Here is a 22,880-nt window from a genome sequence, read left to right on the forward strand (position 1 = left end):
AGAACCGAGTCAGTTCGCTTGAATGAGAATCTTATTCTGCTCCCTCCCAGTAACGGTCCATTGTCTGACTGAGCAAGGAGGCGTACGGGTTACGACGATGTACCTGCGTTCGGCGGCATTGAGATTCAAACCCCCGCCTGGCCCTGATTTAGGTTTTATGTCGTTTCCCTAATAGCTTGTGGCAAATAAGATGATGTTTTCAGTCAAAAAGACACGGTCGATTTCCTTCCCCATCATGGACCCCAATCCGAACTTGTGCTCCGCCTCTAACGACATCGTCTTTGACGTGAGGTTAAACCCTAATTTTCCATCTTTAACGCAGTGGCGGTAGTTGGAAGTTCACCGGTCAAAATATTAGTCACTCCTTTAAAACACATATTGGCCGCTTTGTAGCGCTAAAGGTGGTGTAGAACTGTTACCGGGCAATCATGTGACCGTCCACTGGTCAAGGCAGTGAGTTCGTGGGTATGTAGTGGTCGACTGTATGGAATCAGTGCCGTAAAACGTGGAGGCGTGAGATAATGGCAGAAAGGGCATACCCTCTGCTGATGTGGCCCTGACCATACCGTGAATGAGGCTGCCAGATATTTTGGTGCGTCAAAGTGGAGTATCCAGTGAGGGTACAAAGATTGGCATACCAATCGCAGCCACACAACAAGGCGTAAGAACATTGGTCGTAAACAAGTTTCTAACTGACAGGGCTCGGCGACGAATGTCACGCATTGTCCATGACAATCATTTTAACAACCGACAGGACTTACTGCTGTCAAAGAACGCAGGACCATCTCAAACAGTTTCCGAGCGAACATTGCGAGGGGAACTTCAGGAAAATGCACATTTGGACTCGTGTACCGCGCAAAAAGCCATTTCTCACAGTGGCACATAATAAGCTACATCATCAATGGGGCAAACAATACAGAAACACGACAGTTGCTGACTGGTGGCGTGAAGTGTGCTGCGCCGTATAGTAATTTTGCTTCTTTTCATATAACGAAAAGTGTCTAGTGCACTGACGATCTGGCATTTATCCGGAAGTGTGTTGAGAGCACAGTTCAGGACAGTGATGTTTTGGAACCGTGTCTTGGTTCTACTTACTGAGGTTACCACTGACATGATGCGTGATGTTTTTATTTCACCATTCTTGATGACCAATTGTTCCCTTTTCTTCTACGTCTTCATGAGGAGTATACTGCATATCTTTGCAGATAATAACAACTGTTTTCACAGGGCTGCAAGCACACGCTATCTGATCAAAAGTGTCAGCACACCAATTAGTGGGCACCAATATAGGGTGTGTCCACTCTTTGCCTTTGTGACGGCTTGAACTCTGCTGGGGACACTTTCAGTGAGGTGTCTGAATGTCTGTGGAAGAATGCCAGCCCATCCTCCTCAAGAGCCGAAACCAGGAAAGATAGTGATGTTGGACACTGGGGGCTGGAGCGAAGTCCACGTTCTAACTCGTTCCAAAGGCCAGTCCATTTCTAGAATGTTACTATCACAGGTGCTGCTTTACGACAGGATGCAATGTCATGCAAACACAATCATCTGTGAACTGTGCCTCTATTATACGCAGTACACAACACTGCAAAACGTGTTCACATCCTTCCGCTATTAGTGTTCTCTTCAGCACAATAAGGTTGGTTGGTTGTTTGGGGAAGGAGACCAGACAACGTGGTCATCGGTCTTATCGAATTAGGGAAGGATGGGGAAGGAAGTCGGCCGTGCCCTTTCAGAGGAACCATCCCGGCATTTGCCTGGAGTGATTTAGGGAAATCACGGAAAACCTAAATCAGGATGGCCGGACGCGGGATTGAACCGTCGTCCTCCCGAATGCGAGCACAATAAGGGGACAATGCCCTAACCACGAAAAATACCCTCATACCGTAACATCATCTCGTTTGTATTTCACTGTTGACACAACATCTGATGGCAAATAACATTATTCTGGCATTTGCCAAATCCAAACTATTCTATTGGATTTCAACAGGGTATACAGTACTTCATCACTTCAAGTAACTCAATTGCAGTCAGATGTTCTCCTTTTTTACAGACGTTATTGATTCATCCCTTAAAGCTTGGTTCTCATATAGGACCTCTTTGTCAGCCTATAGATTATTCACAGAGAAGTTTTTTGTCAGTTCTATATACATACATCACTTATTGTGTGGGGTTCACTACTTTCAGTCAAATTTTTCACGTATTTTGTGAGTACCTTCAAAATGTTTCATTTTGTACATACCACACACCACTGATATTGGTTGCAACAACGTGCATTTTACTAAATTATATATTTATGCATTTTTTATTTGTATGTGATTTTCTAAACATTATATCCACTCTTCAACATGTTTTTTATAGTTATTGGTCTTGTTGGTTCTAATTCTTGAGACATATAGTACAATAACATACATGTTTATTACCTGAGAACACAAATCAGTGAGTAATCACAATGCTATTTAATATAGGCGAATGTAGTAAGAACTTAACAACTCATCACAAAACCGACACTAATGGCACTTCAATATTTTCAAATAAATTCTATTAAAGTGTTGAAAAGCTTCTGGAGCTTTTGAAATACAACAGTCGCAACCTATTAAGGCTATTTGCATTAACTACCTACCTGTACACAGGTATCTGAGAAAGGTAGCGTTTTGTAGAATATCTCCTTTGTAACCTCAGACAAACATGTTTGCAAAAACTAAAATTGCTTTCATGTGGCTCATGTGGATCATGTGTTTCAACTGCTGCAATAAAATAAATTTTCTCAAGTTTTGGATAATGTTGCGTTCCTACTATTATGATGATAATGCTATGTCTGTACATTTTTAAATGAGTTTTTGGGATGATATGGAGAAAGAATACACTGATGAGTCAAAACATGATGACTACACCTACCATGAAGTTGTATGCCCACTTGTGGCAGGGGAATCATTGTAGCAATGATGATGATGATGATGATGATGATGATGATGATGATGTCCCATACTCCGAGGAGCGTACGGGACAATGAGGGAGACCCGCACCGCTGACTAGGCAAGGTCCTAGCGGAGGTGGTTTGCCATTGCCTTCCTCCGACCGTAATGGGGATGATGATGATGAAGACGACACAACACCCAGTCATCTCGAGGCAGGGAAAATCCCTGACCCTGTCGGGAATCGAACCCGGGACCCTGTGCGCGGGAAGCGAAAACGCTACAGCAAGACCACGAGCTAGCAATGATAAATTCAGCAAATGGGAAAATCTATTGACATAAGAGACTTTGACAAAGGGCTGGTTATTATGGCCCAATACCTGGAAATGAGTATCTCAGAATACTAAATCTGGTTGACTGTTCACATGCTGCTATCATGAGCACCTACGGAAAGTGTCTGAAGGATAGTGAAACCACAATTAGGTGGGGAGGTGTTGGATATCTACACAACATCACAGAATGTGTAGGTTGGAGACTTGCTAACTCTACAAAGCAGGATGCGCACTGACGTGTGGGAGATATTTCAACAGACTACAATGCTGGTGCAGACAAGTGTTTTGGAGCACACCACTCACCGCCCATCGTTGAACACAGGACTCTGCAGTACACGATCCCCACATATTTCCATGTCATCTACTGTTCAGTGGTGTTCCTCTTTACATTATCTCAATTATCGATTAGCACTCACTACAGAAAAGTGTGCCTCATGAGGAGTTGCTCGACCAATGTACCCCATTCATTTTAAATCCCTACACAATATCGTCATTGTGCTGGCTATGCTGCTGGTAACACTTCAGCACTCACTAGTGATTCCTTCTGATGATTTAACGCAATTTCTTGTGATGACCCTGCGCAGTGACTCAGGGTCCCTGTCTGTCAATAAATGAGGTCTGCCGGATCTTGCTTTTGCTGTGGTTGTTCCTTAACATTTCCACTTCAAAATCAGATTATCAACAGTCGACTTGGGGAACCTTAGATGGGCTTAAATGTCCCTGATGGATTTGTTCCTCAGGTGACATCCAGTGGTTAATCCACGTTTGAAGACACTAAGATCTCCTGACCTAACGATGTTGCTGTTATTACTTCTCTACTGACAACGCTATACCCCCCCCCCCCCCCCCGCCCCCCCAAACTCCTTTTATACTGGCGGGTCCGCCTCTCGTGACATCTAGAGGCCAGAGGTGTCCGGATACTTCTGGTCAGAAAAAGTAAGTTTCTAGTTTGACGAAGACTAACGCACCTCGACTGGCCCTTTAAGTTCTAGTCTTTATGTCATTGGACTATTTGTCACAATGTGTGAAACGTCTCTACAGTAGCTTTACAGCAGCTAATCATCAATGAGTGGCTTCAGACTAATATGAAATACGTAATGAAATTTGTGGACTCTGGCTTGCCGCAATGAGATCATTATCACTTAACGGGATTACCATTGTGTGTCCTTGGGGTGAATAGCTTTTCGTCCGTGGTGCTTACCCCTTTGCATGTAGGCTAGCATAACGCGACATATCTCTTGCGAAAGTCGTCGAGAGAGAAGCACGGGAGGCGTCGCTTGGGTGCAACGGGGAAGCGTCGCGCGTTGCTGGTGTGGGGCGTAGGGTGCATTCCACAGCGGCGGCGCGGCACGCATTCCGGACGGGCGGCGTATTGCGGCAGTTATCTGACAAGCTGTCACCGCAAATTGCCCGGCCCGCGGCCGAAATTGCACCCCGGGGCGGGTGGGGCATCCGTCTCGGTGACGTCCGCACCAGCGGCAGATCGTCATCAGCCGGGGGGGGACAGCGGAAACGGCTCGACCAAATGAGATCACGAGACGGCGCCGGGCGACGCGGAAGGCGCCGTCACAATGCCGCTAAAACCCCCACAATGCGGAAATGAAACTAGCTGAAATTCCACACCAAAAATTATTAGCTCTAGGGAATTTATCGCGGCCCTCAAAGATGACAGCGTACGGCACTGTTTTTTGACACGCGCGAGTTTTACGTGAAACAGTCATGAACGCGGTGGCTGGTATAAACACACAGTGTTTTAAGAGCGAAAGTCTTGCGACAGACAACCTGCGCCGGCACTGTCGTCGAGCGGTTCTAGGCGCTTCAGTCGGGAACCACGCGGCTGCTACTTTCGCAGGTTCTAATCCTGCCTCGGGCATGGATGTGTGTGATGTTCTTAGGTTAATTAGGTTTAAGTAGTTCTAAGTCTAGGGGATTGATGACCTCAGATGTTAAGTCCTATAGTGCTTAGAGCCAAGACAACCTGCCCGTATCTTCTTCCGTCTTTAAACAAGTTTTGATACCTGGCTCCGTTGTTTACTGGTAGCGTCGCTGGCTTCTACGGAAGGACTCGCCCTCTTCGATTTTCTTCTTACTTAGGCTACAGGATACGAAGATCAGTGACCACAAGCCAAATTCCCAAGGCAGTGTGAACAATTCTAGTTTAATAACGAAGTTGCAAGTGGCTGAGAGCTTAACGAAAAAGTCTACTAATCGTAACCTCCTTGGCTCGAATTTGATTCGAAGCAACTTTTTTGTACATTTATTGAAATTACATAAATAGAAATGTTGGAAAAGACTGAATCTTAATTATTTTATTTAAAAAGGGTCGGGCGTGGTCGGCACTTGGATGGATGACCATCCAGGCCGCCATGCGCTGTTGCTATTTTTCGGGGCGCACTCAGCCTCGTGATGCCAATGGAGGAGCTACTCGACCGAATAGTAGCGGCTTCCGTCAAGAATACCATCATAACTACCAGGAGAGCGGTGTGCTGACCCCACGCCCCTCCTATCCGCATCCTCTACTGAGGATGACACGGCGGTCAGATGGTCCGGTAGGCCACGAGTGGCCTGAAGACGTGGTGCTTTTTTTTTAAAAAAAAAAAAAAAGAAAAAAAAGAAAGAAAAAAGGAACATCTATGTCTGATTGCCAGTCTTCTAAAAATCCGATTATCCACAATATACAGGGTGTTAGGGGTAGTCTGGTATTCTGGTCCGACAATTTTGACAGCCCGCCGAAAGGCGTGGAGGTAGAAGACATCCGCTAGGCGACTCCTATATGATCTGCGAGAGCTGCTGTCGCCGCCACAGCACTATGCGCGGGCCACGCCCGCTGCGCCGACCTATCAGCGCTCACGGATGTCCTACATTGAAGCGCCAAAGGACTGGTATAGGCATCCGTATTTAGATACAGATATATGTAAACAGGCATAATACGGCGCTGCGGTCGGCAATGTCTATATAAGACAAGTGTCTGGCGCAGTTGTTAGATTGGTTACTTTTCCTACAGTGGCAGGTTATCAATATTTAACCCTGTGGTGCATGAATTTCAGTGCAGTGGACAACTTATAATGATCAGTTCTCTGGCGTTTTCAATCAGTCATAAGACTGCAAATGCATACAGGACACAACACCAGTAGGGAGTGCCCACTGCAGTCAACTGTGTGCATTCGCGGCCTCAGGACTGACTGAAAATGCCAAAGAAGCGACCATTAACAGCTGTCCACTGTAGTGGACGCTATGCGCCACAAGATTAAGTGAGTTCTAACATGGTGTTATAGTCGGCGTACGAGCGATGGGACACAGCATCTCCGAGGTAGCGATGGAGTGGGTTTATTCCCGTACGACCATTTCACGCGTGTAGCGTGAATATCAGGAATCCCGTAAAACATCAAATCTTCGACTTCGCTGCGGCCGGCAAAAGAACCAGCAAGAATGGGACCAACGACGACTGAAGACAATCGTTCAACGTGACAACAAAGTGCAACCCTTCCGCGAATTGCTGCATATGTCAATGCTGGGCCATCAACAAGTGTGAGCGTGCGAACCATTCAACGAAACATCATCGTTATGGGCTTTCGGAGCCGGTGGCCCATTCGTGTACCCTTAAAGACTGCACGACACAAAGCTTCACGCCTCGCCTGGGGCCGTCAACACGACTGGGAACATGTTGCCTCCTCAGTCGAGTCTCGTTTCAAATTGTATCGAGCGGATGGACGTGTATGTATATGGAGACAACCTCATGAATCCATGGACCCTGCATGTCTGTAGGGGACTATTCAAGTTGGTGGACGCTCTGTAATGGTGTGGGGCGTGTGCAGTTGGAGTGAAATGGGACCTCTAATACACTAGATACAACTCTGACAGGTGACACATATGTAAGCATCCTGTGTGATCACCTGCATCCAATCATGTCAATTGTGCATTCCGACGGACTTGGGAAATTCCAGCAGCACAATGCGACACCCCGCACGTCCAGAATTGCTATAGTGTGGCTCCAAGAACACACTTTTGAGTTTAAGGGGATACGGAATCACCTATCCCCGCAATGTTAATATATGCCTACTATAGGGAACATTTTCTCACAAACTACTGGAGACAGAGAGGTAAAAATTTTACTGTATGTGCATTCATATGTTACAACAATACTGAAACAACAGTTTATTGTCAAAGTATTTTCTTACAGAGATATTGTACATTTATTTTTAAGTAAATTTTTTCCATCGCTTTTTACTAGACTATCACCCCTAAGTCTTTTGTAAATCAAGTAATTAAAAAATTGTTGTTTCAGTATGTAATAGGGACCTATGTCACTACGTCATAAAAATTTCAGACTTCTAGGTTGACCAGTACCTGAGATAATGTTCCTAGATGAAGTAAAAAGTAAACTTACGGGAAACGGAGAAAGAAGATTAAAACATTCCTGATCCGTAGCTAATACCCCCTTCACAGTCTTCATAATCATCTTCAAGTCTTCTTTTGGCACCCCTCTGCACCTGTCTTGCTTTTTTCACTAATGTCTTGATTATATTATCAGCATGCCTTAGTCTGTGCTGATCTAAAAAGAACATAGCACGTACCGTACGGGAACCAACACACATACCCAACTTTTGAAGGACCTGGCATTTAGTTATATTTCCAAGATTGAAGGTTGCCACAGCATCATACACACCAAAATGTAGTGTATTAATTCCGACAAACACTGTTTTTGGGAGACGATACCATATCACACTATTCAAGCACTCGTTGGGGTTCTGCGTTTTTCCGTGAAGACATTTCATCAGAAGACTTCTGTCAGCCAGATCTCTGAAAATGGGCTTTATTTCTGCCATGATGGCTGATGGTAGACTGTGGTGGTGAATGTATTTCTCTCCTGTTGTTAGTCCCCTATTGTATTTACACCAGCTGTTTTCACCTTTGGGGCACAAACCATGTTGTGGATGCTCATCCGTGGATGCGGTGTGGAAATATAAAGCCCATATAGCTCTCCTCATTTCTTCAAGATTGCCTGTATTTTGCCTGATTGCAAGGCCATAGCAGTTCTGAATGTGGTCTATTATGGAATCAGTCAATCTTCCTCTGCCATCCAAGGTTTTCCCATCATCTAGTTTTTTCCCTTTCATAACTGATTTTAACCTTCTCAGCCTGGCACCCATTCTCTTCTGCACATGTCCTATACATTCAAGTTTGCTTATATTTACACTGTTCCCATATGGTTTGCTTTCCAAAACTTCTTTGAATGCTTTAGAGTCACCATCTCCCAGATATTTGACATAGCGAACATTATACCACTGTGAAGAGCGATGAAAAATTTTCTTCACCCCAGCAACCTCCATGCCACCACTACTACCATAATAATTAGCAATACAGTCATCACTGTGTTCATTTTTCAGCCTGCCTGTGCACCTACAGTATTTAGACATTATTGCAACATCAATAACCTTGCCAGTATCAACACTAGTTGCTGTTACAACACCATTGTTGGAGGTGTGGCCCCTTTTCTGCCACGTGCCATCAAACGCCAGTGTGAGGTCACGACTGCCGTCATTTTCTTCCACTGCTTCTTCCACAGCAACCTGCATTGACTTCTGTGCTACATCTTCAACTGCAGATCCTAGTACATAATTGTAAGCTTCAAACTTTGAAGGTGCACTTGGAAGATTTAGAACACCACATAGCATATCACCAGCTGCTTTGCCCTTACCAATTGCTCGCAATCCATAAACTAACCTAATATTTACACTATAAAGTTCAGTTTTCTTGTATCCATTATTTACAGTTACTGAAACCGAACTTGGAAACTTACAGCTGTATTTACAAACACTGCATATTAAATTAAACTGGGCAGCCAGGCCAACATGGGATTCTACTTTCAGAGAAACGTTTCCATGACATTTTTTGCAGCACAAACTGTTTTCAAGAGCTTCACACAATATATTCGTATCAATGAGTTCAAAAACTTCATTCCCTCTATCAAGTAAATTATATTTCTCTTCCAAATCTCTTAGTTTTTTATGAGAAGCACTGTTTTCATTTGGTGTAAGTTCGTTCGGCAAATCAGTAATAAGTGGATTCACATTTTCCAACAGTGATGATGATGAACTGCTTTGCTTTGCTAATGAATCATTATTTCTTTTCTTTTGCCAGTTCACACGCTTTTTAAATACTTTTGCTTTAGCTCTAGGCATTTTCACTGCGAAAAATGAAGCACTAAATACGAAATAACTCAACAACAACTACTTTCTTATATCACACTGTTTACAAAACAGTCCCGCCACAAAGTCAAAGAGTAACTTGAGGAAACCAGAGAGACACATTTTCGGGCAACTAGTGTATAAATAGTCGCTGGAAACCGGGATATTTGAATTCATGTCACTTTAAAGGTACTGCCAAAAAGTTCATGGTCAGCCACGAGAGACGTGTATAACTAAAGCGCAATACCCGATCTCACAAATATATAAAAATAAAATAGTTATAATTGTAGTAGAGCTATGTATGATACGTCATTTTAAAGAGGAAACATGGCAGAATATAATACGCCAATAAAAAAAAATTCGATTTTTTAACCCAAAATCCGATTCCGTATCCCCTTAAACACTTCCGCTGGCCACCAAACTTCTCAGACATGAACATTATTGAGCATTCTGGGATGCCTTGCAACGTGCTGCTCAGAAGAGATCTCCACCCCATCGTACTCTTACGGATTTATGGACAGCCTTTCAGGAGTCATGGTGTCAGTTCCCTCCAGCACTACTTCAGACATTTGGCGAGTCCATGCCACGTCGTGATGTGGCACTTCTGCGTGCTCGCGGGGACCCTACACGATATTAGGCAGGTATACCAGCTTCTTTGGCTCTTCAATGTATAAAGCCGGCAGCGCAGGAGCTCAGACCGGAGACGTATTCCGACAGCGCTCTTGATCACTATTCTATTCGTCGTTGTTCTATTCGCAGATAGTTGCTACGCCTTGGAACCCGATTTGGTTTTGCTCTCTGGTCTTAGTACTTCACCGTGCGGTCTGCGTTGTACCGGCGTTTCCACTGAGGCCGTCAGCCCGGCGGCCGGCGCGCTGCGGTCTCGCTCGATTCCGGTTACTACAGGTACAGGTACTGAGAGTATTGGTACCATAACACGCACCCACTTCAGTGTGTTGTTTTTTCTCTGCGTCTAACAGTCTCCCCACAAACACATTACATAATTTACTGCCTGATGATTTGTGGACAGTCGCAACCACACAGCAAAGCTGACTATACTTGTCACTGTAGATTTTTCATATTGCATTCATGTGTCCACATTTCAATGCATGACCTACTGCCCAGGTGAAAATAAAAATTAACGGATTGCGAGTGCCATGCGTACTTGGAGGTACTAACCAAGCTAAAAACATACTACTCATAATAGCTATAATTATTCGTCAGCAAATGAAGTAAATACTGATGTAATGTTGCTCAGTTCACTGTCCTCACTTATCAAAAACACTATCTTCACTTATACCCAAAACATCGCGAATTAAAATTTAATACAAAAAGGCAAAACATTAAATACGAAATAAAATGGTATTTTGTCGAAAACTCACGTGTTGAGACTGTAGCTGTGTGCACAATGCAAGTTGATTTCTGCAAAGAAGAAAACTATTCACGTTTGCATTATGTTTGTTGTTCTTTACGGTAGTTGTCGTTTTTCCTGTGGCGAAAGATTTTTGGGGTAGTGGTGCCTTACAGCAGAGAAAGGTGTGACGGCAGTCTATTGCGAAAGTAAACTACAATACATCTAATCTAAACATCGACAGCCATCTGAAGATGACCCCGTCTGTCCGAAACTGCTAACTGCGTTATTTGTGTGAATAAATAACACTGTTAACAGTGCCTGGAGGCTCTTTTCCTCTCTACAAGTATCACCTTGTACAAAAAATTCACTTGCTTGTTTCTAGATATTAAACAATATTGCTCATGTATGTAACTTCATTGCACAACAACACATTTTGCGTATGTATAACATCTTACTTTATTTTCATGCAACTAGTAACAAAAATATAAATGTTATTTCTATTTTAAAAAATATGATTCAATATTTGTTGGTTAACATTTCCATTTGTTAATAAATGTGGAATTTCCATAAATTAAAAAATGGCTACCAACGAGATTGAAACCAATGAATTTACGCTTACTAAAATTTAATGTTATGCACTCGGCTACCGCTAGTATGATGGGAATGTTTTCTAGGTAAGAGCGGTCGGAAATCTTGGCGATTTTCTTCCAGTTTTTTTTTCTATAATCACGTCATACTGCCTTAGGAAATGTATGTCCTGGCACTGACCTTCACATCCAGCAAGTCTGAAGAAAATCGATGAGTGCCAGCAAGTAAATTCGCCTTGTACGATGGCAGTGGCTATTTCGAATTCTGTCAACATGATTGTTCAAAAGTAACTAACTCAACTAGAGATCAGTATAACATATAGCCGCACTGTGTAGAGAAGCAGTCAATACTTGGATATTTCGTAATCTAAAGATTGTCTCTTCAGATGTTTGGTATTTTAATGTGCTGTTGATTAGAAGAGGTGGCTACAGTGACCACATCTGGCAACCCATACTATCAACACTGCCAAATGAAGATTAACATGCAGAAACCCGTGTACAAACGGTATAAGACCAGCAAAAAAGACGATAATAATAATTATTATAATTATAATAATTATTATTATTACTATTTCCTGATCTTCCACAGATCAGGAATTTCGCTAATTATCAATTGCTGGGCGTTATATTTGTAATTAAATGTTGCAATTATTACTAAGCCAGCTTCTGACGCATCATAAATGTTTGTATCACACATCTGAACACTCAATACTGGGAATGAGGGCAGGGAGGGGGGGGGGGGGGGCGCAGAGGGACGTCTTCAAAACCAGGTCATTGGAAAACAACTAAGTGGGCAGAATACACAAAATATTACATACTAATAACAGTTAAGTTCTAATAACAGTTAGGTTTGTAGCTGTGACACAGTTACAACTTCAACGTTTGACAACTTGTTTAGACACTGCCTCAGAAACACAACCAACAGGTTTCAACCACATATATTCGACAACTACGCAACATTTATAGAGGAAGTGCTTATCGTCCGAGATATTTGCTGTTCAAGTACTGCCGTGATGACTGTGCGACTTATCTTATCGCATCACGCTGGGTACCACGTTATTTAGCATTTAGCACATGATGCTAGTCAGAAAGTCACGCAATCCACATTATAGTGTGCAGTCTCTAAGCGGCACTGCAATAAAATATTACCCAATTCCGCCAGCTTATTATTCCAATAAAGCAGAATCTCGTAAGTACGTATTTCGTTTACCGCCGTTGCTCTTCATAGCATACAGCAAAATGTGGTACCAGTCCTCGTGATCGGCCGACAGTTCCAACATTTCTTACTCTTATCGGCTTGCCTACAAACAGGCTGGCAAAGTAGTTAACTAGATCACTGGCACCTTCAGTCGATCGCCCTATTCCTCATACCAAGAACTGTCAAATGTTTGTACGAGTGGCGTTTGAAAAGTCCGTGCAAAGTCCGAGAGATAGCACGAACGGCGCGTATCGACGTCATGTTTAGTTAGTAGGATCTTTGGAAAGAGCCCACACCAAGTTTCAGCCATACTGGTCTATTTCTTTGTGTTTGGCATTCGTGTGAATCAAGGGAGTCGAGTGATTGTCAAAAAATGGACGAAAAAGAATTTTGTGTGGTGATTAAACATTACTTTATGAAAGGCAAAACGCCTCAGGAGACTAAAGAGAAGCTTGATAAACATTACGGTGACTCTGCACCTTCGATTAGAACAGTTTATAAGTGGTTTCAAAATTTTCGGAGTGGCCATATGGGCACAAGTGATGCTGAACGTTCTGGACGCCCTGTGGAGGATACGACTCCAGAAATCATTGATAAAATCCATGATATGGTGATGGACGACAGAAGTATTAAGGTGCGTGAGATTGCTAGTGCTGTGGGCATCTCGACTGCAGGGGTACATGATATTTTGCATAAAGATTTGGACATGAGAAAGCTATCCGCAAGATGGGTTCTGCGATTGCTCACACTTGACCAAAAACGGAATCGTGTGAAGTGTTGCAAGGATGGTTTGCAGCTGTTCAGGAAGAATTCGCAGGACTTTAAGCGTCGTTTCGTCACTGTAGATGAAACATGGATACATTACTACACTCCTGAGACCAAACAGCAATCTAAACAATGGGTTACCAAGGGAGAGTCTGCACCAAAAAAAGCGAAGACCAATCTTTCGACCAGAAAGGTTATGGCGACTGTCTTTTGGAATCCTCAAGGGATAATTCTTACCGACTATCTGGAAAAGGGTAAAACTATTATAGGTGAATATTATCCATCGTTATTGGACCATTTGAAAACCGAGCTGCGATAAAAACACCGGCGATTGGACAGCAAAAAAGTCATTTTTCATCACGGCAATGCCCCAGCACACACCTCAGCAGTTGTGGTCGCAAAATTAATGGAAACAGGATTCCAACTCGTTTAACATCCCCTCTGTTCTCCAGACTTGGCTCCCTCGGACTACTATTTGTTCCCCAATTTGAAGAAATGGCCGGCGGGACAAAGATTTTATTCAAACGAGGAGGTGATTGCAGCAACTAATAGCTATTTTGCAGACTTGGACAATGCCTATTATTCGGAAGGGATCAACAAATTAGAACACCGTTGGATGAAGTGTATAAGTCTAAAAGGAGACTATGTCGAAAAATAAAAAATGTTTACCCCAAACACGTAAGTAGTTTTTCTTTTTGCATGGACTTTTAGAACGCCCCTTGTAGATATCATGAAGCAGATGGAGATATACCCACGCGAAGTCATGGTCAGCCTCGATATGCGCACCCATTTTACGACAGACCTTGTAGAAGATACTTTGACAGTAATTGAATCATCATGCCAGACCTTGTCAAAGGCTTTCTCGATGTCGAGAAAGATGCTCCAGAGCTGTGTTTCCTAATTCTTGCCCTGCACACATGTTCCACCACATGTACGGTGCTATTTCCGACAAGGTGTAACTCTACTTCATCACCACTGATATGTCAAAACATTATGACCACTGCTAGCCGTGGCGTTGATGCCGCCTGGTGGCATTGCGGACACGTGGCAAGTACGCGGAGCAGACACGAGCGGGGGATGACCATAGCGAAGGTATGGGCTGAAAATGAGAAATCCGTTGAGATAAGGGCTTTGACAAAGTGCTGATTATTATTACGCAGAGCTGGTCGAATTTTTATGTGCTATTGTCGTGAGCATCTACGGAAAGAGGTGGAAAGACAGTGAAACTACCACTAGGCGCTAAATGGTTGGACGTCCACGACTCGTCACAGAACGTAGGTTTCGGAGGCTAGTCTGCTCTGTGAAGTAGGATGGATGGTGATATGTGGCATCTTGCCAAAAGTGCACAATTCTGATGCAAGCACAAAAGTTTCGGTGCACACTGTTCATCGTACATTGTTGAAAATGGAGCTTCGCGGCGGACCACCCCTACGTGTTCACACGTTGACCCAACGACATCGACAATTACGACTGCAGTGGGCACGGGAACATCGGGATTCGATCGTCAATCAAAGGAAACGTGTCGGCTCTTCGGGAGAATCACATTCTTGCTAAGCTAGGTCGATGGTCGTCTCCACAAATGCCGTCAAACAAATGAACAGCGGCTCGCAACGTGCAGCGCTCCATGGACGGAGGCTCGTGGGAGTAGTATTATGCTACGGGAGACATTCTCTTGCGCTTGCATGGGACCTATGGTAATAATCGAAGACACGCTGGCGAACCACCTGCATCCCTTCTTCCCTGACGGCGATGTCATCTTTCAATAGTATAGTTGTCCGTGTCTCGCAGCGAGAACCGTGCTGCAGTGGTTTGAGGCGCATTATGTCGCTGATGTCTCGGCGACCAAATTCGCCCGATGTACATCCTGTGGAACCCATCTGGGTCGTTATGGGGCGCGATCACCGCGTACGCAAATCAGCGGCCCGTTATTTACGCGAGTTACATGACCTATGCGTAGACACTTAATGCCACTTACCTCCACAAACCTACCGACAAACTGTCGGATCTCTCATATGCAGAATCGGTTGGGTTCCAGTGACGGAAAAACAAGCTATTAAGCAGGTGGTCATTAATGTTTTGGTTTATGGGAGCATGAACTCATGATCTACATGACTGAGAGGCAACACTCTTTCAGGTGCGGCAAGCATGTTAGCACTACCTGGAACACTGTGGCCGGGATCCCGCATGGCTCAGTTCTGGGCCCCATACTATGCACACTATATACCAACGATGTGGCTAAATTAGCATGGTGGTCTATAGAAGTAGTAGAAACCTCAAATTCATTGCACAGAAACTACAGGAAAATCTAGATGCTATGACCCAGTGGTGCGAGATCTGGAAAGTAACGATTAAGTCTGACAAAAGCGTCGCAATAATGTTCACAAGCAAGATAACGCCTTCAAACCACCAGATCTCTGTGACTAGCAAAGTAATAGGATGGAGCACCTCGGTGACCTATCTCGGCCTGCAGGTTGATAGAGGCGTAACGTTTGTAAGACAAATTAATACAGCAAGAACTAGGGGTTGTGCTATATCCTATAAGCTGTACCAGCTTCACAAACGGAGGGGGGGGCTACCTGTAGGGACTAATCTACGGATCTACAGAAATGTGATCCTTCCAACCATGCTGTACCAATCAGAGGTGTGGTCCATGGCGGCAGAAACAAATCTGAACAAGTTACAATCACTGCAGAACAGAATCCTCCGTGTCATAGCCGACGCCGACAGATACACGCCAAACACGCACATTTGAGACCTCTTAAGCGAACCATCTATCTATACCTACATTAATATGAAATCAGAAAAGCTCTTTGAGAAGGCTTCCACTTCGACCCACCAACTAACTCATTCATCAATACTCCGGTGCTTCATATAAAAGACCTGTCCACTCTCATCAGACAATTCAGGATGTAATAGATTACAAATGGTTCAAATGGCTCTGAGCACTATGGGACACACCTTCTGAGGTCATGAGTCCCCTAGAACTTAGAACTAGTTAAACCTAACTAACCTAAGGACATCACACACACCCATGACCGAGGCAGGATTGGAACCTGCGACCGTAGCGGTCGCGCGGTTCCAGACTGTAGCGCCTAGAACCGCTCGGCCACCCCGGCCGGCAATACATTACAGACAACAATCCTAAATAAACACAATCTTTTACAGCAATAAGGACCCGGCATTTTCAGTCATTACAAAGCCATGCTAGAGGTAAGACGGGCAAAGTCTTGTTGTGCTTCTAAGGAATAATATACGATATCCGGACGATTTCACGACAGAGTTAGCCCCTGGTGAGGATGATGGAGGCAGTCATCGAAACCTTTGGGTTTTATCAGAATTGGACACTGTCTCTCGCCGACGGTGGCCAATCAAACACTGTGCCTGCGGATTATAATGGCACCTGCAAAAACAGATCACGAAATAAACCGTACACTTGTAACTTGGCCCTACCTTTCTCAGCTTTCTGCCAGGCGAGGGCCGCACAGAGCAACGCCAGCGTCTTCCCGGTACCAGTGGGGCTCTCCAGCAGCGCAAACTGGCCCAGCCTACAGCTCTGCGCCACCTGTCAACAGAGGTTTATCTGCAAGGAGCGAACCAGCGTCTATCAACCCAGCTGTAATTCAACCTGTACCATGCAAAAAATCACCATAAACTATGCATTGTACAATAATTAATGGAGTGAGCGCACAGAACTGAGAGTACACGATTCTAGGGGCAAAAAAAAGTTTTATAAACATTGGCTCTAAAATGGATACCTTAAGATCTATGAAGCCTTGTTCACTCGAAGAGGTGTATTTCACAGTAGCGGAGATGAACAAGTAAGTGCTCATATAGCTCTTGAGGCATCAATTTCAGAGTTCATGTTGACTAGACTTTTTTGCTTCTAATTAATAATCCTGTGCCAACAGCCATTATTTTTTATATTGTTTTATTGGGCGACCAGTTTCGATGTTCCAATCACGTCATCTTCACGCCTGTTGCATGAGTGACACCAAGTAGCACACGTGCATGTGTAAGACAAGGCTTCAGTATTCATATCTGGTTCCGTAGATACACACGCTTCATGAGCAAATGCTCATGAAGTGCGGGTCGAAACTGGTTGGCTAATAAAACAATATCAAAATAACTTCTGTTGGTACAGTATTATTACATTTCATCGACTAGCCGCTGTCCCACGCTCCTGGGCCCAAGATGGAGTTGTAATTTCTTTTTTTCTTTTGCTTCTATCGTTGTGTACTTTCAACTGTATGCGTTTACGCCGTTAATTATGATACACCCTGCACACAGGCTGCTAAAAACTCTCAGCATACTTGCGGTATTCGAAAATTTCCTACGACGAAAGACACAAACGTACAAGACGATGGGGAATTCAGAATGAATTTTTCCCTCTGTAGCAGAGTGTGCGCCGACATAAAACTTAGTGGCATATTAAAACGGTGAGCCGAACCGAGATTCGAACGCGGGACCTTTGCCTTTCCCGGGCAACTACCCTCCAACTGAGCTACCCAAACACGACTCACGTCCAGTCCTCGCAGCTTTACTTCCGCCATTAGCTCGTCGCATACCTTAAAATTTTATAGAAGCTCTCTCGCCAGACTTGCGGAACTAGTACTGTGAAAGAAAAGATATTGCAGCGACATGGCCTCGTCACTGCCGGGGTGATGTTTCCAGACTGAATTTTTCCAGTCTGCGGCGGAAGTTTGCGCTGATACGAAATGTTTGAAGGTAGGAAACAAGGTAACAGCAGAAGTAGCCTAAAGCTGTAACGTCGGAGTCGTGCTTGGGTAGTTCAGCTGGTGGAGCACCTGCCCGCGAAACGCAGAAGTCCCGAGTTCGAGTATCGGTCTGGGACAGTTTTAATCTTTCACGAAGTTTCAAGTGGAATTATGCTCTTTAGAAAGACTCGTAGTACTTCAGAATACAGCAATGAATGATGAAATTAATCGTCCAGTGCTGAATAAAGAGGAAGATGACACTGTTCTCCCGAAGATGGGCCAATTTACAGAACCTATATTCGGAGGAGTCTTTGACTACGTAATTGTCTCATTTTTGATAGGGCTGTGGCTTGACTTTACAAAAACTGTGTGTGTTCTGACAAATTCAAAACATGATATTGCTTCACTGGAGTTGGTCCAAATTTACTGACGTTGTCCTTAGTGCTGCCACCATCGTTTATCTCACGTATCGATCGCGAGAATACGGTTACAGCAGATCGCGTACAGGGGCAAAGGAACAGTCATTATTCCCTTAGCTCAATACACGAACGAAGCAGGACAGAAAACTGTTAACATGATTACCAAATATCCTTCGCCATTCACTGTAAAATGGCTTGTGGAGTATGAGCGAAGACGTAGACAGTGGACGAGACGACAGGTGAAGAATGGAAGCGTTTGATCGATGGAAGGTCGGTGTCACTGCGAAAACGACAGTAACGACCATGAAAAGGTTAGAGGAAAGAAAGCAGGCTGCAAAGTTTGAGACTTGGTAGTTACGTGATGAGGGTGAGCGTGGATGGAATGACCACGAAAATGATTTAGTTAACGAAGGAGCAAGCACTTTCTCCTTGAGTCCATATCAGTTCTCCTACAAAGTACTGTAAACAGTGACATAATTATGGAGCGAACCAACCGAAAGGATCGGGCTTACGCATGACGAAAGAGTCCGATGCAAGCTGCTCGGTTCTAGGCGAAGACCATGTGGCATTTCCCACTGTGCACATGCATCGAGAGATACTAGAGGTTTAATTGCACATTTTGCATAGTTGTCAATCGAAATAATTAACTATTCACTGTAAATGACAACTATTTGAGAATATTCCCCGTGTGGAAGCATTCGTTACAATTAATAACAAAAAATGTTGCGGTCTTGGCTCGTGGTCGAGAAACAGAGTGATCTCTTTACAAAATTGCAGAAAAGTTTGGTTTGTCTGCAAACCAACGTTTTCTGCACGTTAGAGTGGTTAATCGCTTTCTGGACCACGAGCCAAGACCTGCAAGATTCATTAGAAAACAGAGTATACTTGAGCCAAAGAAGCATAAATATATAAGGTAGCAAAATCTGATAAAAACAAAAGACTCCAATGCAAGTACTGTGATAGCCTAAATCGGGAAAACAGAACTGAAGAGAAATCTAATAAAGGTCGGAATAAAAAGCGTACGCAAACCCAAAATATCTACAAGACGTAGTGCATCTCCAAAATCTGAAACAAACCTTTACAAATCTGTCACTGAACCATAATATCTCTAGGTTCGAGACGCACTACATTTTAAAAGGAAATCGACATTGATAGATTGAAAAACAGTGACAAAAATTGTAAGGAAAATTCCGGAAGCAAATTGAGAGGGCGATTACTTTAGACTAGTAAGCAACCAGTAGTTCGCACGGCACACACACATTACAGACATTAGAAAACGCAGATTACAGCTTTCGGGTCATACAGATACACTAAATAAAACCAGGCACTTAAAAGACAAATTGCTGAACTTCAAGAAAACATGAAAAGGATCGAGGAAATTAAAATTTATATATAATTAGTAGGAATCATGAAATAAAACATCCACAAAAGGGAAGTATTTGGATCCAAACTTCAACAATGGCAACATGACCAAAAGAGAACCAAGAACAACGCTGCTCTTGGTCAAAACAAAACAAACTCGTTGCAGAAGAGTGAAAGAATTATGGGCACAAAGGGAGGTCAACTGATGTTTTTAAGTATTTTGTGCGGTACTAGAGGGGCTATTTCGCATCCAAATAAGTCTAGAAATAATAAAACATGGACATTATAAATAAAAAACTATGAGAAACTTAAAACGTACCAAACTGTAGAAGGGTGGTATGCTGATTTTTACTCACTGTCGACATAATCGCCCTCTGCGGTTTGTATGGCTTGCAGGGGAAGAAGACGTTGACGCCACCGAACCAGAAAGATAACTGCGTCTCCACCCGCGCTTCTGGTACAGTTTCCTTTCGTTCATAAGGCTTGTCGTCGTATTGGAGTACCTTCTTGACCAAAGAAACATCAAAGTGGACAGGCTCCGGTGAATCTTCCCTTGTACTCCATGGGCCAAGACGAACTGATTCGTCTTCAGGTGATGACAGCTGAACCACTTCGACAGGCTTCGAGTGCTGTTCTGTCTTCGCTGGCTGTTTGCTACTACCAGCATCCTTCTGGTCCTTGAACCACTGAGATAACGTCGTCTGGGAAGTACGACGTTTCTCGTCCTTATTTGTTTTCTTCTGGCGGTGGAATGATGGACTATCCGCTTTCTTCCGTTTCTTCTTGGCATCGAGGTATGCACTTGCAAAGTGTTTGTCTTCTGAAACTGCCACCTGAACCCTCAATGAATCTTTCTCCCCGGAATCCTGGGCCACATCCTTTTGAGGCGACATATTACATTCTTGCACTTCAGCACGTCCCGCAGGGTCTGCCTGCTTATCGCTATACTCCATGTGATTGACGATGCCAAGCGATGACGCAGTATGGTGCGGGGAGATTTTTTCAAGACAGGGTTGCACAGACTGGTTTCGCCTTATTCTAGCCATATAGGCACGTAACTCTTCATAAGAAGAGGAACTGGAGGACGACACAGCAGTATTGTTTACCGATTTGGAATTTGTATCCACATCGTCATTTTTTAACTCGGAATTGGTGCTAGTAGGTGCCATGTACACTGTTTCGTCGGTGCATTGTTCAGCATTTTTATTATTATCAACTAGTTGTTCCTCGCGAGTTACTGCCTCTTCTTCACAGCACTCTACAAAGGACGGCGAGGGCGCATTTTCTCGAAGTGATTTCGGCATTTTAGCCTCTTTCTCCTCCTTGTGGCTTCTTTGCTCTACTTTCATAATTCCACTGTCCTTATTACGATCCTCGGCATTATTCATGTCCAGATGGTGATCATGACTGTGGAGAAATTGCATCCCACTTGCAGCTGCCTCTCGACCCCAATTTGTTAACAAAGATGGGGAAGACACGTCAACTGTCTGTAAGTCCTCTTTCCGCAAGTTCTCGCACGTTTTAGCAAATCCTCCTGTAGTCCCAGGCTGCTGAAATTCTGTTGCAGTGCTGTCCCTGCTAGATGATTCTGCTTTCACTGGGGATTGTATTGATTGTACCGTTCTTTTAACCAGTTCCTCTTCCAAATCTTCCTCCTGGTCTTCTTCCACCACAGTGTGATTGAGCAGCTCGTATATTGCTTCTTCCTCGCTTAAAGTAACATCGTGTCTGAGATGATGTGAGGCTAATTCTGCATCAGTGGTAGCATCGTTAGGATTCTGACTTACATCTTTCCGCGAACTGGAAATTTCACTGTCTACTGCCTCATGTATTCTGGCAACATTCATCAAGTCCTGTGCGATGTCATCCCCACTCGATAAGGTCTCGTCCACTATCGCGACAGATTTCACTTTCTCAGACGAAAGACTGTTTACGGGTGTCCTTGACCGCTGGGTTTGGTAGGTACATGTCGCTGAACACGAAACGTCATCCTCTAGTGTAGCAGCGTCGAGCATTTGCTGAATAGCTTCCTCCTCGCTGAGTGTTGTTTCGTGAGCTGTCTTTGGACTATTAGCTTTTTGTGCGGTTTCTCCCTTGTCCTCGGCAGTGTAAGCGTCCTTGCGCGGTATGGTGCCGGGAGTTGCGTCAAGAAATAAATTATCGCCTAAATAATTGTCAAACTCTGGTACATTCTTGTGTACAGATGTTCTCTTGGCGTTTTCAGCAGTCTTAAATTTCGCAGCCACAGCAGGTTGAACTGGTTTCTTATCTTTCGACTGTTGTTTTCCTATTTTGAAAGGCTGCCGGCGCCTTTCAAAGGGGCTTTCGATCCAGTCAGGGTGCTCATCTGAGCTGGAGGACAACTCCTCTTCTTCCTTTACCATAACTTTCAGTAGCTGCGTCATGTCTTTCAATAGTTTTCTTCTCTGATTTCTCATTTCTCGTTTGCGATAACGCTTTGCTCTAACGGTAGTGCTCTCCTGCCAGTCGGGGCGATCGTCGGAACTTGACGACACTCCTCCGCCACTGTTTCCATCTCCCTCAGGACCCCTCTTTCTCTTAGGAGTACTCGTCCGTAACTCCCTACTGCGTGTCAAACCCACGATTTTCGAAGCGCTGTCCATCAGCCTACTGGCAGCTTGGGTTAGCGTTATGTCTAAATCACTTCCGCCGTCACCGTCCCCCCCGGGGTCAACCTGTGTTGACGTCACTGACGGCTGGAAACGCTGTTTGTGGTTCTCGGCGCCTGGCGTAAGAGGAAACAACACTGTCTCGTCCATGTCTGAGACGGAGGCAGACATGCTGGTGATATCTTCAAATGCTCCTTGGTGTGCTGCCATTATTCAATACGCCGACCTGCAAAGAAAAAGATACAGATATAACAAGGTGGAATTTCATTGGTGGTGTCAGCTTTATTATGTAAATCCTTCTGAAAGAAATGGTCTGCCAAATCTTAAAATTAAATCACGTAGGCTCGATAATGTGCTGGACTTCCACCGACGCTCATTACAGACGGGTTTTCACTCTATATTATCTCCAGTTTCGAGT

General features: G+C 44.1%; 1 protein-coding gene across 1 annotated transcript in view; it reads right to left on the reverse strand.

Moving 5' to 3' along the window:
• The window catches only part of LOC124545453, a 522,016-nt gene that overhangs the window by 485,860 nt on the left and 13,276 nt on the right, over window positions 1–22,880 (reverse strand). The window contains exons 2-3 of the mRNA XM_047124378.1: window positions 20,189–22,688; window positions 16,787–16,898 (exon numbers count right to left, since the gene is read on the reverse strand). Coding sequence (XP_046980334.1) covers window positions 16,787–16,898; window positions 20,189–22,672 — 2,596 coding nt within the window. The 5' untranslated portion in view covers window positions 22,673–22,688. The remainder of the gene's footprint in view (window positions 1–16,786; window positions 16,899–20,188; window positions 22,689–22,880) is intronic.

Source organism: Schistocerca americana, chromosome 8 (genome assembly GCF_021461395.2).
Source record: "Schistocerca americana isolate TAMUIC-IGC-003095 chromosome 8, iqSchAmer2.1, whole genome shotgun sequence".
Taxonomy (NCBI): Eukaryota; Metazoa; Arthropoda; class Insecta; order Orthoptera; family Acrididae; genus Schistocerca; species Schistocerca americana.